This window comes from Apodemus sylvaticus, chromosome 2 (assembly GCF_947179515.1).
Source record: "Apodemus sylvaticus chromosome 2, mApoSyl1.1, whole genome shotgun sequence".
Taxonomy (NCBI): domain Eukaryota; kingdom Metazoa; phylum Chordata; class Mammalia; order Rodentia; family Muridae; genus Apodemus; species Apodemus sylvaticus.
The window spans coordinates 96,048,130-96,065,624 of record NC_067473.1 but is presented as its reverse complement, the minus strand read 5'-3'; the positions used below and the strand labels follow the sequence as shown (position 1 = coordinate 96,065,624).

Genomic DNA, 17,495 nt, shown 5'->3' with positions numbered 1-17,495 from the left:
TAATGGCCCTTTAAGTTGAGAATATGAACTCTCTTCTATACCTATCATCTTTAACTTTGGTCTTCTCATTGTGTCCTGGACATCCTGAATCTTTTGGGTTAGGAGAGTTTTGCTTTTTGCATTTTCTTTTACTATTGTTTCAATATTTTCTTTGATATTGTCTGTGACTGGGAGTCTCTCATCTATCTCTTGTATTCTGTGATGCTTGCATCTATGACTTCTGACCTCTTTCCTAAGTTTTCTAAGTCCAGGGTTATCTCCCTTTGTAATTTCTTTATTGTTCCTACTTCCATATTTAGATCCTGGATGGTTTTGTTTAGTTCTTTCACCTAGTTGATTGTGTTTTCCTATAATTCTTAAATGTGTTTCCTCTACCTGTTTATCTGTGTTATCCGGTATTTCTCTAAGAGAGTCTACTATGTTCATAGCAACCCTATTTATAATTGCCAGATGCTGGAAAGAACCCAGGTATCCCTCAACAGAAGAGTGGATGCAAAAAATGTGGTATATCTACACAATGGAGTACTATTCAGCCATTAGAAACAATGAATTCATGAAATTCTTAGGCAAATGGATGGAGCTAGAGAACATCATACTAAGTGAGGTAACCCAGACTCAAAAGGTGAATCATGGTATGTACTCACTAATAAGTGGATATTAACCAAGAAAACTGGAATGCCCAAATCATAATCCACACATCAAATGAGGTACAAGAAGAAAGGAGGAGTGGCACCTTGTTCTGAAAAGACTCAGTGAAGCAGTATTCGGCAAAACCAGAACGGAGAAGTGGGAAGGGGTGGGTGGGAGGACAGGGGGAGAGAAGGGAGCTTATGGGACTTTCGGGGAGTGGGGGGCTAGAAAAGGGGAAATCATTTGAAATGTAAATAAAAAATATATCAAATAAAAAAAGAGAGTCTCTGTCATCATCATGAGAAGTGATTTTAGATACAAATCTTGCTCTTCTGGTGTGATGTTGTATCTAGAACTTGCTATGGTAGGAGAATTGGCTTCTGATGATGACAAGTAACCTTAGTTTCTGTTGCTTATGTTCCTGTGCTTGCCCCTGACATCTGGTTATCTGTAGTGCTACCTGCCCTCACTATATTTGACTGGACCCTGTCCTTTCAGTGATACTGGTTGTGTCATAACTCCTTAGAGTCAAGCTGTCTGTCTTTGTGATCCTGTGATTCTGGGACCTTGTGATTGTGAGATCCTGGGTATGTCTGATCTTCTGGGAGTCAAGCCACTCCTGGGACCCTAAGATCCTGGTGTGACTATGCTCCTGTGAATCTGTGACCCCGTGATCCTGTGATCATTGGCATGTTAGAGTGCCTGGGAGCATCCCCTTGGTGTTGTGGGACTGTCTGTGGAGTTTGTGCACAATGTCTGCTCAGGACAACAGCCCAGACAGACCAGGTGGAATCCACACAACTGTTCTACCAGAATTCTTGTGTGCCTGAATCCTGATGTTTTCAGTAATTCCTGCTGTTTGGACATCTCTTGTGTCCTCCTCATTTTTGATCCTGTGATACTGAGCATGTTAGACCTCCTGAAAGTGGACCTTTCTCTGGGTGTTTTGGGACTGGCTGTGGAGTTTGTGCCCGAGGTCTGCTTAGATAATTGGCCCAGACCCCTATTAATTATTATTCCATGGAAGCCTGTATATATTTTGTAATTATTTACAGAAAGATGGTGAATCTAGAGGGAAAATATCATGATAGAGACCTGGGAGGAATAAAAAGAAGAGAAACCATAAAAGAATATATTATGTGAGAAAAAGGTCAATTTTCAGTAAAAGAAAAAGGTAAGAAAGGGAGAAAGAAAAAGTACAAGAGAAAGAACAAAATAAAGAGAAATGAAATAAAGACAATGAGAAAAAACAAAAGAGAGCAAAGAAAGGAAAGAAAAAAGAAAAAGGAACGAAGGAAATTTTGTACATGACATTTAATTTGTATATGCATGTTTGTGTTTTGATAATTGCAGGTACAGCATAAACCTAAATACTCTATGCATGCTGTTTCACCTTATATTCTTCTATTACTAATAATTAATGTATGGTAATTGCACATATCCGCTTCTTGTATTGAATGCCTGCATGAAACCAGTCACCAGATGTTCCATTATCTACAATGATTCTTCCTAAATTTGCTAACCAAGTACTATTTACTAGTTTGATTGTTTTCCTTTGGGATTAGTAGTATAATCTTAATATATTTAACCATCCTTTTTCTCAAAGTCTCATTCACAACATGCACAAACCTTTCTTCCAAATGTATCTGGCTTTTTATTTCCCTGTCACATGTATTCTATTGTAATCCTTCCAAATACCTCCCAATGTTGGGGTCCCATTCTAGTTTCTTACATGAATGTATCATTCAAATCAATCAGACAATTTGAAATTTGATGTTACAATTCATACTTGGAGAAGGAATGTGGCAAATATATATTAGGGAATAGATTGATTTAATCATTATTAATTTTCCAGGACGATATATTTTCCAAATTTTTTATACTTAAATGATTCTTCATACCTAGATAAATTCCATTGCCCCAATGTACTACATTTCAATTCCTGATTTATCTTGTACAGATAATTTGATTCCATTTCCTAGCTACTGGGAATTGGTCTGCAAAATACATGAATTTTGCATGCATTTTGTTCTTAATTATAGAATTCTATAGAATACTTTAGGTGTATCCACAGGAATGGCATAGCTGGGTAATATAGTAGTGATATTGATATCTGTTTTAGAAAGCTACACTGATTTCAGAGTTATTGAATTCCCACCTTCAGTGCACTGGGGCTCTTTTTTACTCCCATCTTCATTTCTCAAATGTCTTGATAGACTTTGCTACAGTTATTGAGCCTCTTCAAAAGCTCAGACATATTTTTATATACTATCTAAGCTATAGTTTGGTTATATGACACAAGTGACAGGAAGAGTTGTTTCTTGAATGGAATTGATGGAAATTTCTCTTCTGATCTATCCTGTCTCACAACTGTGGTCCTTAATGTAGCATGAAAAATATGTAATATGGGAGGAATTTCTTTGAACATTCTAAAAATACAACTGTAGCAGTCTTTATCATTTTTGTTGGAAAGACATGAAAATGTGCCATTTGGCATTTATTGAAAAATTGCTAAAATATTTTGATATGGTAGTCTCTGAAATTCTTTATTCAGGCAGATTGTAAATGTTTATTAGAATTTCATTAACCCCTCTGAAAAAAATAAGTATTTGTAAGACATCCAGAATTTCTTACTTCTTGTTAATGAAATTTCAATAGTGTGGCATCACTTTAGGTTTAAATGTTGTTATGCTTCTTGGAATGTTCAGATGGATAAAGATGCTTTAAATGATACTGGAAGAAACTTCAAGCAAAACAACATAAGCCTGGATAAGACCATGGATATGAGATGATCTTCATTTTAAACTACTAAATGTATCCCAGAGACTTCCTTAGACTATGTTAATTATGCAACCATGTTCGTAGAAACCAAGTCTCCTTTAAATCTCAACATCTCTTCAGTTAACTAGCAAGGGACCAATATTCTAAGAAGGCAGAAGGAGCCTGCTCTTCTGTCCAGGTCTTAGTACAAACCTTTTGAAGTCTGTATGATTTGCATAAGTACTTCTTTTTTTCGAGTGTTCCTGCCTCTTAGAGTATTATAAGAAGGTCTTCTCAGAGCTCTGCCATGATCCCCACAAACTGTGAGAAAGTTTGAAGATTGTGTCCATAACTCAGTTCCTTGGTGACCCATCCAGCCCGTCTAGTTATTCCAGGGTTCCAAAGGGACACCACCTGAGGGTCCAAAGGGGAGAGAGAAGGAAGGAGGCCAAGCACCCTAAGAAAGACAAAGTCATTCTGGGTTATGTCAAAGCCTCGTTTAATGTTCTGGGGTACACAGGTTTTAAGCTCTCAGGGGAAGAGTTCTTCTCAAGGCAAGAACAAAGGAGGGAAGAGCAATCTTAGCAGTTTCAGTGGGAAGAGATAAGGGTCCTCCGGTGGAGACATCTGGTGTTTGCATTGTCTGGAGCACCCCGAAGTTATCTCAGGACTTCCTTCCACCGAAATTACCAGAGAGGCTCTTCTTTGTTTTACTCAGAACCTTTGCCTTGTCAGCCCTCCCTGTGAGCCCTCCAGGCCGAAGTGAGGATCTCTAATGGCTTCCCAAACCTTGGACATCTGCTTTTCTGGATTTCAGGTATGACTGCTAGGAAATGGTAATAAAGTGGAGATATTATTTAAATATGAATTTTTCTTGTTTTATTCAGAATCCAGCAACACATGGTATTTGACTTCCTATTTAAAGAAATTGCTACAATGATATTTTTTTTTTTATTTTCTAAATAGTGTAGGATTGACTTTCATAATCAATGTTTTATCCTACTAATATTTTTGTCTTTTCAGCCTACAGATGTGACATCTTGCTGACTCAGACTCCACCCACCCTGCCTGTGTCTCCAGGAGATAGAGTCTCTATTTCCTGTAGGGTCAGCCAGGGTATTAGCGATTACCTACACTGGTATCAATAAAAATCACATGAGTCTCCAAGACTTCTCATCAAATATGCTTCTAAGACTATTTCTGGGATCCCCTCAAGGTTCAGTGGAAGTGGAACTGGGACGGATTTCACTCTCACTATCAACAGTGTGGAGCCTGAAGATATTGGAATGTATTACTGTCAACAAGGTTACAGCAGTCCTCCAACAGTGGTGCAGACCATAGCAAAAACCACCAAGAAAGCAGAATTGTGAGGCTTGGATGGTACATCAGTCTTCAAAGTGTTTCCCAGATGCAGCTATGTGTGAGTTTACAGAAATATGTTCACTGAAGAAGACTGCAAGTCTCACTTGTTTCTGAAGTCTCTTCACCCTATTCCAGCACATGAATACATAGCCTACAGTTGTGCTTGTGTAATCAGACACTTTTCTTTCAGTGTTCTGCAACCAGAGAAAATCTCATACTAGATGGACAGAAGGAATGAGTCATTATTCCATACTCTTATAATTGTTGGAAATTCAGATGAAGCATTTTATGAAACAACAGCATAAATTTACTCCTGTCTCCACAAAGACTAGAGAGCTTAGCCTCAGAGAATTATGGCTCTGCTGCAAAATTCCCTATGTATATTTTATAGTGAGTGAACAACACTTAAATATTTTTAATGGTTATGGATTTTTATGAATTGTTCAGTAAAATTTGGTAAATATTTAAAATTTATTGATGAAATGTTTACAGTTAATACTTCACAGACAAAAAAGTGAAAGAAATTGAAACAACAAAACTATGTTTGTCAACTGAATTTTCCATAAATCTCTGGGCTTATTTTAAATCATTGTAAGTTAAAAAGGTTAACAAAATGAAGTTTTTTGTTGTTGTTTTTTTTTTTTTTTTTTTTTTTTTACAAATAATGGAATAATGAAAGATATTCTAGCATTTCAATTCACTTTTCCCTCCACAGAATTTTATGATACTAGAAGTAGGTATAGGTTTATCATTGTATTTGAAAAACATCAGTTCAGTAAATATTTGTAGGTCTCAGGCCAGTGGTTTTGAAAACTAAAATAACCATGCTGCTAATTTTTTGCTAAGTATGAAAATAAATCTAACATATCTCTTGATGTTTTTCCAAGTAGAAAGAACTTTCCAAAAAAAAAAAAAAAAGAAACTTCAAGCCTTAAATAAGAAGACCTTCATCAAGGCTTTATATAATAGCATGTGGCTACCAGAAATAAGATAATTGTTTTAAAGTGAGTAAGGATTTAAACGTTGGTACAATATTATTGTTCATGTCTCTAAACAAAGCATTTGGGATTGGGAAACTGGAGTATCTCTATGAATTCAAGTCCATTCTGCTTTATATAGCAAGAACCAGGCCAGCCAAGTCTACATAATAAAAACCTGTCTCAAAATCGAAGACAAATTTAGATACTGTTTCTCTGCCAGTTCTTAGTCCAGCTAAGGGTTTTTCTATGTTGCTGATTTTCTCAATTATACATAGAACCAAATAGCCCTATTAAAAAAAATGAGGTACAGACCTAAACAACTAACTCTCAACTGAGGAATATGAATGGCTGAAAAGCGCCTAAAGAAACGTTCAACAACCCAAGTCATTAGGGAAATGCAAACCAAAACAACTCTGAGATTCCACATCAAACCAGTCAGAATGACTAAGATCAAAAACTCAGGTGACATCAGATACTGATGAGGATGTAGGGAACCAGGAGCACTCTTCCATTGTTGGCTGCTGGTACAACCACTCTGGAAATAAGTCTGGTAGCTACTCAGAAAATTGAACGTAGTATTACTTGAGGACCCAGTTATATCACTCCGTGGCATATACCCTAAAGATTCTCCATTATATAACAAGGACACATGTTCCACTATGTTCATAGCAGCCTTATTTATAATAGCCAGAATCTGGAAAGAACTCTGATGTCTTTAAAGAGAGGAATGGATACAGAAAATATTGTAAATTTACACAATGGAGTACTATGCATCTGTTAAAAATAATGACTTCATAAAATTCTTATGCAAATGGATGGAACTAAAAAAATTCATACTGAGTGAGGTAACCCAGTCAGAAAAGAACACACAGGGTGTGCAGTCTAATAAGTGGATATTAGCTCAAAAGCTTGTTATACACAACATACAATTCGCAGTTCATATAAAGCTCAAAAAGAAGGAAGACCAAGATGTTGATTCTTTTTTTACTTCCCAAAAGGGGGAACAAAATACTCACAGGGAGTAGAGGTTTAGAGGGACTTGATAGGAAGAGAGTAAGAGGAGCAGACACAGAGGGGCATGATCAGGTATGGGAGGAGACTGGAATGATGTACAGAGGGACAGGAATTTGAACATAGATGAGCATCAATTGGGGATGGGGAAGTGGAGGCCAGCCACCAGCAAGCTCCAGATGTCAGAAAGTCAGGAGGCTTCCAGGATTCAATAGGAATGAAATTAGCTGAGATGCCCAATAAAGGGGTTGGACATAGACCATATTTAGAGTTTAGGCAAGGCCCTTGGTTGAGGGAGGCTTCCGTCCACTCATCTAGAGATTTTTTAACCCTGAATGGTCCCTGTCTAAAGGTAATATGGGAAAACAATATGAAGCAGATACTGAAGGAAAGGCCATCCAGAGACATAGGGATCTATACTATTTATAGACACCAAACACAGACACTTTTGCTGATGCTAAGAAGTGCTTGCTGACAGGAGCCTGTAAAAGCTGTCATCAGAGAGGCTCACCATGAGCCTGATATATACGGAGGCAGATGCTCATATTCATCCATTGGACTGAGCATAGAGATCCCAAGGGAGGTGTTAGGATAAAGGACTGAAGGAGCCAAATGAGTTTGCAACTCCACAGGAGGAACAACATTATCAACCAACCAGATACTCAGAATCCCTAGTGACTAAACCACCAACCAAAGTATACACATTGAAGGACCCATGGTTCCAGCAGCATATGTATCAGAGGATGGCATTGTCTGGCATCAATGGAAGGAGAGGACCTTGGTCCTGTGAAGGTTCCATGCCCTAATGTAGGGGAATGCCAGAGCATTGAGGTAGGTGTAAGTGGGATGGACAAGCACCCTCATAGAAACAGGGGTAAGGGAGATGGGATAGGGGATTTACAGAGGGGAATATAGGAAAGTGGATTACATTTGTAATTTAAATACATAAAATATCCAATAAAATGAAAGAAACAAAAATAAACTCTAAAAACAAAGCAAAACAAACAAAAAAAAACAAAATAAAAAGCAGAGACAAAGAGAAATTAAAAAAATTGGGCACCTTTATTTTCTTTCCTAATTTAAAATATCAAAATACCTTGTGTGTGTGTGTGTGTGTGTGTGTGTGTGTGTGAGTGTATGTGTGTGTGTAAGTGTGTGTTTACATCATTACTTATATGCATGCGTGTGTCTGTGTGTCATGTCTGTGTAAGATGGGGAAGTAAGCAATAAGTAGGCTTGAAGACTTCAGCAGACCAGTGGTAAGTTCCTCCTCTATAATGCTTCATTTTTAAGTATTGAAACAGGGTCTTCTATTAAATGTAGAAGTTTCCTGTTGTCTAGAATAGCACAGCAAAGATACATTTTGATTTGCTTTTCTTCATGCTGAAGGGCTGGTGTTAATAGACAAGTATGGCTGAACCTGGGTTTTATGTGAATGTTGAGAATTAAACTCGAGTTCCACTTTTATTCCTGGCAAATATTTTATAGAGATTTCTCCCTTTCCTTGAAACTAATTATTAAAAATAAAAAAAGACCAAAGAAGCACCTAAAGATATGGTCAACATCCTTAGTCGTCAGGGAAATGCAAATCAAAAGAGCTATGAGATTCCACCTCACACCACTAAGAATGGCTAAGATCAAAACTCATGTGATAGCAGATGCTGGTGATGACATACAGAAAGAGGAACAGTCCTCCATTGTTGGTGGGATTGCAAGCTGATACAATCATTCTGGAAATCAGTCTGTCAGCTTCTCAGAAAATTGGACATAGTATTATCTGAAGACATAGCTATACCACTCCTGGGCATATACCCTAAAGAAGCTCTACAATATGACAAGGACACATAATCTACTATAGCAGCATTACTTACAATAGCCAGAATCTGGAAATAAATCAGAAGTCCCTCTACAGAAGAATGGATACAGAAAATGTGGTAAATTTACACAATAGAGTACTACCCAGTTATAAAAAAGAATGACATCATGAAATTCTTAGGCAAAGAGATGGAACTAGAAAATACTATCCTGGGTGAGGTAAGACAGTCAAACAACAGCACACATGGTATGCATTCACTGATAAGTGGATATTAAGCCCAAAGCTCAGAATACCAAATATACAATTCACAAACCACATAAAACTCAAGAAGTGTGAGTGCTTCTGTCCTTCTTAGAAAGGGGAACAAAATACTCATTGGAACAAATATGGAGAAAATCTGTGGAGCAGAGACTGAAATAAAGGCCACATAGAGGCTGGCCCACCTGGGGATACATCCCATATACAGTCACCAAACACAGATACTATTGTGGATGCAAAGAAATGCATGCTGAGAGTAGCCTGATACAGCTGTCTTGTGAGAGGCTTTGCCAGAGCATGACAAATAGAGACACAAATGCTAGCAGTCAGTTCATCACTGGGTCCCCAATGGATTAGTTAGAGAAAGAACTGAAGAAGCTGATGGGATCTGCCATGTCATAGAAAGAACAACAAAATCAACTAACCAGACACTCCAGAGCTCCCAGAGACTAAGCCAACAATCAAAGAGTACACATGGATGGACCCATGGCTCCAGCTACATATAGAGCAGAGGATGGCCTTGTAACACATCAATGGGAGGAGAGCAACATGGACCTGTTAAGTCTCCATGCACTAGTGTAGTGGAATTCAAAGGTGGGTAGGCAGGAGTGGGAGGGTCGTTGGGAGAATACTCTCATAAAACTAGGTGGAGGGGTATTTTTTTCAGAAAGAAATACATGTACTCTGGATGGAATCTATTTGAAATTTCTAGAAATACATCTGTAGCACTCTTTATTACTGTTGTTGGAAAGACAAGAAAATGTACTATTTGGCATTTATTGGAAAAGTGCTAAAATATTTTGATATGTCAGTCTCTGAAATTCTTTATTCATGCAGATTATAAATGTTTATTAGGCAGGTTCCAGTCCTGAGGCCTCTGGTGGGAGCCTTCAGATCTCTGCTTCAGGATCCAGAACAGCCTGGGATACTCCACCACATCTCCAGGTCCTGCAAGAGGCCAGAGGGGCACCCAGGAGGCTGGATGGGAGGAGTCAGTGTGCTCTGGTGATTCCAGCAGGACCTGGCAGGTGCCTTCAGGTGTCTGCTTCAGGATCTGAACAGCCTGGGCCACAGCACTCGGTCTCCCAGAAGTGCAAGAGGCCTGGTGTGCACCCGGAGGCAGACTGGGAGCACAAAGCTTGCTCCGGTAGGTCAGTACCACAGTCCTGAGGCCACTGGCAGGAGCCTTCAGATCTCCACCTCGGGATCCAGGACAGCCTGGGCTGCAACACCACATCTCCAGGTCCTGCAAGAGGCCAGAGGGGCACCCAGGAGGCCGGCTGGGAGGAGGCAGTGTGCTCTGGTGAGTCCAGCAGGCCCTGGCAGGAGCCTTCAGATGTCTGCTTCGGAATCTGAACAGCCTGGGCCACAGCACTCGGTCTCCAGGAAGTGCAAGAAGCCTGGTGTGCACCTGAGGCCAGCTGGGAAGAGGCAGCTTGCACTGGTGAGTCCAGCATTGACAAGACCAACTAACACCAGTGAGAACTAGATGGAAAAGGCAAACACAGGAATGTCACTAACAGAAATCAGGGCAATATGGAAGCATCTGAACCCAATTCTCTTTTAACAGCATGTCCTGGATAACCCATCACACCAGAAAAACCAGATTTGGATTTAAAATCACTGGTCATGATGCTGGTAGAGGAACAAATGAAGGACATACTTTAAGAAATTCAGGAGAAAATGGATCAAAAGTTAGAGCCCTTACAAGGGAAACACAAAAATCATTGAAAGAAATTCCAATAAGGAGGAAACGCAAAAATCACTTAAAGAAATACAGGAGAACGTTCTACAACAGGCTGTGTTCATGAAAGAGGAAACACAAAATCTCTTAAAGAATTACAGGAAAGCACAAACAAGAAAGTGAGGAGCTAATTAAAACCAACCAGGATCTAAAATCCAAAGTAAAAACAACTAAGAAAACTCAAAAGAGACAACTTTGGAGATAGAAAACCTTGGGAAGAAATCAGGGGACATAGATGCAAATATCAGCAACAGAATACAAGAGATAGAAGAAAGAATGTCAGATGCTGAACATACCATAGAAACCATGGACTCAACAGTTAAAGAAAATGCAAAATGCAAAAAGCTTGTAACCCAAAACATTCAGGAAATCCAGGACACAATGAGAAGACCAAACCTAAGGATTATAGGCATAGATGAGAGTGAAGATTTACAGCTTAAAGGGCCAGCAAATATCTTCAATAAAATTATGGAAGAAAACTTCCCTAACCTAAAGAGAGAGATGCCCATGAATATACAAGAAGCCTACAGAATTCCAAACAGACTGGACCAGAACAGAAATACCTCCCGTCACATAATAATCAAAACCCCAAAAGTACTAAACAAAGATAGAATATTAAAGGCAGTAAGAGAAAAAGGCCAAGTAACATATAAAGGAAGACCTATCAGAATCACACCAGACTTCTCACCTGAGACTATGAAAGCTAGAAGATCCTGGGCAGATCTCATGCAGACTATAAGAGAACACAAATTCCAGCCAAAACTACTATACCCAGCAAAACTCTCAATCACATAGATGGAGAAACTAAGATATTCCATGACAAAACCAAGTTTACCCAATATCTATCCACAAATCCAGCCCTACAAAGGATAATAGGAGGAAAACACCAGTGCAAGGAGGGAAACTTCACCCTGGAAAAAGCAAGATAGTAACCTTCTTTAATCAAACCCAAAAGAAGTTAACCAATCAAATTAAAAAAAAAATGAGAGGAAGTAATAATCACTATTCCTTAATATCTCTTAACATCAATGGGCTCAATGCCCCAATAAAAAGACATAGACTAACCCTCTGGAGACATAAACAGGACCCTACATTTTGCTGCATACAGGAAACACTCCTCAGTATCAAAGACAAACACTAGCTTAGAGTAAAAGGCTGGAAGACAATTTTACAAGCAAATGGTCACAGGAAACAAGCTGGAGTAACCATTCTAATATCAGATAAAACTGACTTTCAACCCAAAGTCATCAAAAGCGACTCTGAAGGACACTTCCTGATGGTCAAAGGAAAAATACAACAAGAAGAACAACAAGATAGAAAAACCCTTAGCCAGACTAACCAAAGGGCACAGAGACAATATCCAGATTAACAAACTTAGAAATGAAAAGGGAGATATAACAACAGAAACTGAGGAAATTCAAAAAATCATTAGATCCTACTACAAAAGCCTATACTCAACACAACTGGAGAATCTGGAGGAAATGGACAGTTTCTTAGACAGATATCCGACATCAAAACTAAATAAGGATCAAAAAATCATCTAAAGAGTCCCATAACACCCAAAGAAATAAAAAGGGTCATAGAAAGTCTCCCAACCAAAAAGAGCACGGGACCAGATGGCGTCAGTGCAGAATTCTATCAGGCCTTCATAGAAAACCTAACACCAATACTCTTCAACTATTCCACAAAATAGAAACTGAAGGAACTCAACCAACTCATTCTATGAAGCCACAATTACGCTGATACCAAAACCACATGAAGATCCAAAAAAAGAAAGAGAATTTCAGGCCAATTTCCTTATGAATATTGATGCAAAAATACTTAATAAAATACTTGCCAACCAAATCCAAGAACACATCAAACTGATCATCCACCATGATCAGGTTTTATCCCAGGGATGCAGGGATGGTTCAATATAAGGAAATCCATCGATGTTATCCATTACATAAACTAACTCAAAGGAAAAAAAAACATATGATCATCTCATTAGATGCAAAAAAAGCATTTGACAAAATTCAGCATCCTTTCATGCTCAAAGTCTTGGAAATAATAGGAATTCAAGGCCCATACCTAAACATTGCTATTGCACTATACAGCAAACCGGTAGCCAACATCAAACTGAACAGAGAGAAATTTGAAGCTATCCCACTAAAATCAGGGACTAGACAAGGCTGTCCTCTCTCTCCATATCTCCATATCTTTTCAATATGGTTATTGAAGTTCTAGTTCGAGCAATTAGACAACATAAGGAGGTCAAAGTGATACAAATTGGAGAAGAAGAAGTCAAATTATCACTATTTGCAGATGACATGATAGTCTACTTAAGTGACCCGAAAACCTCCACCAGAGAACTCCTACAACTGATAAACAGATTCAGCAAAGTGGCTATTTATAAAATCAACTCAAGCAAATCAGTTGCCTTCTTATACTCAAAGGATAAGCAGACTGAGAAAGAAGTTAGGGAAATGACACCCTTCACAATAGCCACAAACAATATAAAGTATCTTGGTGTGACTCTAACCAAACAAGTGAAAGATCTATATAACAAGAACTTCAGGTCTCTGAAGAAGGAAATCGAAGAAGAACTCAGAAAATGGAAAAATCTGCCATGCTCCTGGCTCGGCAGGATTAATATAGTTAAAATGACCATCTTGCCAAAAACGATCTACAGATTCAAGCAATCCCCATCAAAATCCCAAATCAGTTCTTCACAGAGTTAGAAAAAGAAATTCTCAAATTCATCTGGAATAACAAAAAACCCAGGATAGCTAAAACTATTCTCAACAACAAAAGAAATTCTGGGGGAATCAGTATCCCTAACTTTAAGCAATACTGCAGAGCAATAGTGTTAAAAACTGCATGGTATTGGCACAGTGACAGACAAGTGGACAAATGGAATATAATTGAAGATCCAGAAATGAATCCACACACCTATGGTCACTTGATTTTTGACAAAGGAGCCGAAAACATCTAGTGGAAAAAAGATAGCCTTTACAACAAATGGTTCTAGTTCAATTGGAGGTCAGCATGCAGAAGAATGCAAATTGATCCATTCTTATCTCCATGTAGTAAACTTCACTCCATGTGGATCAAGGACCTCCATGTAAAACCAGACACACTGAAACTAATAGATAAGAAACTGGGGAAGACCCTTGAGGACATGGGCACAGGGGAAAAGTTCCAGAACAGATCACCAATAGCTTATGATCTCAGATCAAGTATTGACAAATGGGACCTCATAAAATTTCAAAGTTTCTGTAAGGCAAAGGACACTGCTAAAAGGACAAAACTGCAAACATCAAATTGGGAAAGGATATTCACCAACCCTACATCTGATAGAGGGCTAATATCCAATATATACAAAGAACTCAAGAAGTTACACCCCAGGGAACCAAATAACTCTATTAAAAATGGGGTACAGATCTAAACAAAGAATTTTCACCTGAAGAAATTCGGATGGCTGGAAGGCACCTTAAAAAGTTGTCAACATCATTAGTCATTATGGAAATGCAAGTCAAAACAACCCTGAGATTTCACCTTATACCAGTCAGAATGGCTAAGGTCAAAAACTCAGGAGACAGCAGATGTTGGCGAGGATGTGGAGAAAGAGGAACACTCCTCCACTGCTTTGGGGGTTGTAAGATGGTACAACCACTTTGGAAATCAGTCTGGTGGTTCCTCAGAAAACTGGACATGACACTTCCGGAGGACCCTGCTATACCTCTCCTGGGCATATACCCAAAGGATTCCCTGGCATGCAATAAAGACACATGCTCCATTATGTTCATAGCAGCCTTATTTATAATAGCCAGAAGCTAGAAAGAACCCAGATGTCCGTCAAAGGAGGAATGGATACAAAAAATGTGGTATATTTACTCAATAGAATACTACTGAGCAATTAGAAACAATGAATTCACAAAATTTTTAGGCAAATGCTTTGATCTGGAAAATATCATCCTAGATGAGGTAATCCAATCATAAAAGAATACACATGGAATGTAATCTTTGATAAGTGGATATTAATTAGCGCAGAAGCCCCGAATACCCAAGGCCAAAATCGCATAACAAATGACTCCCATGAAGAAGTATGGAGAGGGTCCTGATCCTGGAAAGGATTGATCTAGCATTGGACGGGAATTTAAGGACAGAGAAATAGGAGGGAGTTGATTGGAGAATGGATGGAGAGAAGTAGGCTTATGGTACATATGGGGAGGGGGAATCTGCGAAAAGGGAAATCATTTGGAATGTAAACAAAGAATATAGAGAATAAAAATATTTAAAAAAATGAGGACTTTGAAAAAAATAAATGTTTATTAGGATTTCATTTACCCCTCCAGGGAAATATGTCTTCATAAGACATCCAGAATTTCTTACTTCTTGTTAAAGAAATTTCAATTTTGTGGCATCACTTTAGGTTTAAATGTTGTTATGCTTCTTGGAATATTCAGATGGTTAAAGATGCTACAAACCATACTGGAAGAAATTTCAAGAAAAACATCATAAGCCTGGATAAGACCATGGATATGAGATGATCTTCATTTTAAACTACTAAATGTATCCCAGAGACTTCCTTAGACTATGCTAATTATGCAACCATGTAGGTAGAAACCAAGTCTCCTTTAAATCTCAACATCTCTTCAGATAACCAGCAAGGGACAAATATTCTAAGTAGGCAGTAGGAGCCTTCTCTTCTGTCCAGGTCTTAGTACAAACATTTTGAAGTCTGTATGATTTGCATAAGTGCTTCTTTTTTTCTAGTGTTCCTGCCTCTTAAAGTACTATAAGAAGGTCTTCTCAGAGCTCTGCCATGATCCCCACAAACTTTGGGAAAGTTCGAAGATGGTTCCTCAGTTTCTTGGACTTCTGCTTTTCTGGATTTCAGGTATGACTGCTAGGAAATGGCAATAAAGTGGAGATATTATTTAAATATGAAATTTTCTTGCTTTATTCAGAGGCCAGCAGCACATGGTATTTGACTTCCTATTTACAGAAATTGATACAAATGATATATGTTATTTTCTAAGTAGTGTAGGATTGACTTACATAACCAAAGTTGTGTCCTACTAATATTTTTGTCTTTTCAGCCTACAGATGTGACATCTTGCTGACTCAGACTCCACCAACCCTATCTGTGTCTCCAGGAGATAGAGTCTCTTTTACCTGCAGGGCCAGCCAGGGTATTAGCGATTACTTACACTGGTATCAACAAAAATCACATGAGTCTCCAAGGCTTCTCATCAAATATGCTTCTCAGTCCATTCCTGGGATCCCCTCCAGGTTCAGTGGAAGTGGAACTGGGACAGATTTTACTCTCAGCATCAATAGTGTAGAGCCTGAAGATGTTGGATTGTATTACTGTCAGCAAAGTTCCAGCACTCCTCCCACAGTGTTGCAGAGCATAGCAAAAACCACCAAGAAAGCAGAACTGTGAGGCTGGGATGTTTCTACTCTTTCTGGTGGTACATCAGCCTTCTTTAAACTGTTTCTCAGATGCAGCCACGTGTGTGTTTACAGATATATGTGCGTTGATGAAGATTGGAAGTCCTGATGTCTCTGAATTCTCTTAACTCTATTCTCTTAACTCTATTTTAGCACTGGAATACATAGCCTAAAATTGTCCTTATGTAATCAGACAATCTTTTTAAAGGTTAATATAACCAGAGAAAATCTCATCAAAGTGGTCTGAGGATTACATACCCTTATAATTGTTGGAAATTCAGATGAAACATTGTCTGAAACTATACCATAAAATTTACTCCTGTTCCTACAAATACTAGAGTTCAGCCTGAGACTCATGGCTCTGTTGTAATCTTCCTTATGTGTATTTTATAGTAAGTGAACAACTAGTGAATTTAAAGTATTTTTTATTTTTATGGATTTATAAAATTGTCCAATAGTATTTGGTAAAATTGCAATTATCTGGATGAAATATTTACACTTACTACTTAGCAAACACTAAAAATGAAATTGAAACAATGAAACTTTGTTTGCCAAGTGAAGTTTCCATCAATATCTGGATTATTTTAGATCATTGTAAGTTCAAAAGTGTAACAAAATGAAGTTGTTTTTACAAACAATAGAATAATGGAGGATATTCTAGCATTTTGAATAATTTTTGCCTCCACAGAATTTTATGGAAATAGATAAAGCTGCAAGTTTAGCATTTTATTTGATAAACATCAGTGAAATTCTTGTATGTACTTAAACAGATGATTCAAACATGAAAATTACCATGGCATTAATTTTTGCTATGTATGAAAATAAATAGAAATTAGCCCTTGCTGATGTAACAAGTATAAAGAATATTGCCAAAAGATTCTTGAAGCCCTAGTTAAGAGGGCTTTCATCAAGGATAGTATAGTGCTTACCAGTAAGAAGTTAGTTCTGTAAAAGTGATAAAGAATTTAAAATTTTCAAGAGTGTGCTAGTTATGTCTCTAAACACTTTATTTGGGTTTTGGAGATTAGAATCTCTTCATAACTTCATGTCCATTCTGGTTTAGATAATAAAATCCATGCCAGCCATTGTTACATAGTAAGGACCTGTATCAAAAAAAAAAAAAAAAAAAAAAAAAAAAAAACCACTAAATTGGATACACTCTCTGTACCTTCTGGTTGGTCTGGCTAAGGGTTTATCTTGTTGATTTTCTCAAAGAACCCAGAGAACCAATTAACCTTATTAAAAATGAGGTGCAGTGCTAAACAAAACTATCTCAACTGAGGTATATCGAATGGTCATGAAGAAATGTTCAACATCCTTAGTCATCAGGGAATTGCACATCAAAAAACCCCTGATATTCTGCCTCACACCAGTCAAAATTACTAAGATCAAAAACTCAGGTGACAGGACATTCTGGCCAAGATGTGGAGAAAGAGGAACCTTCTTCCATTTTTGGTAGGATTGCAAGCTATTACAACTAATCTTTAAATCAGTC

General features: G+C 38.0%; 1 gene segment (V, D, J or C); it reads left to right on the top strand.

The window, feature by feature from the left end:
• Nucleotides 1-15,356: 15,356 nt before the first annotated feature.
• LOC127677976 (Ig kappa chain V-V region L7-like) lies at nt 15,357-15,992 on the top strand. The segment is given in 2 exon segments: nt 15,357-15,443; nt 15,646-15,992. Coding segments are annotated over 2 exon segments (390 nt in total).
• The last annotated feature ends 1,503 nt before the right edge of the window (nt 15,993-17,495 follow it).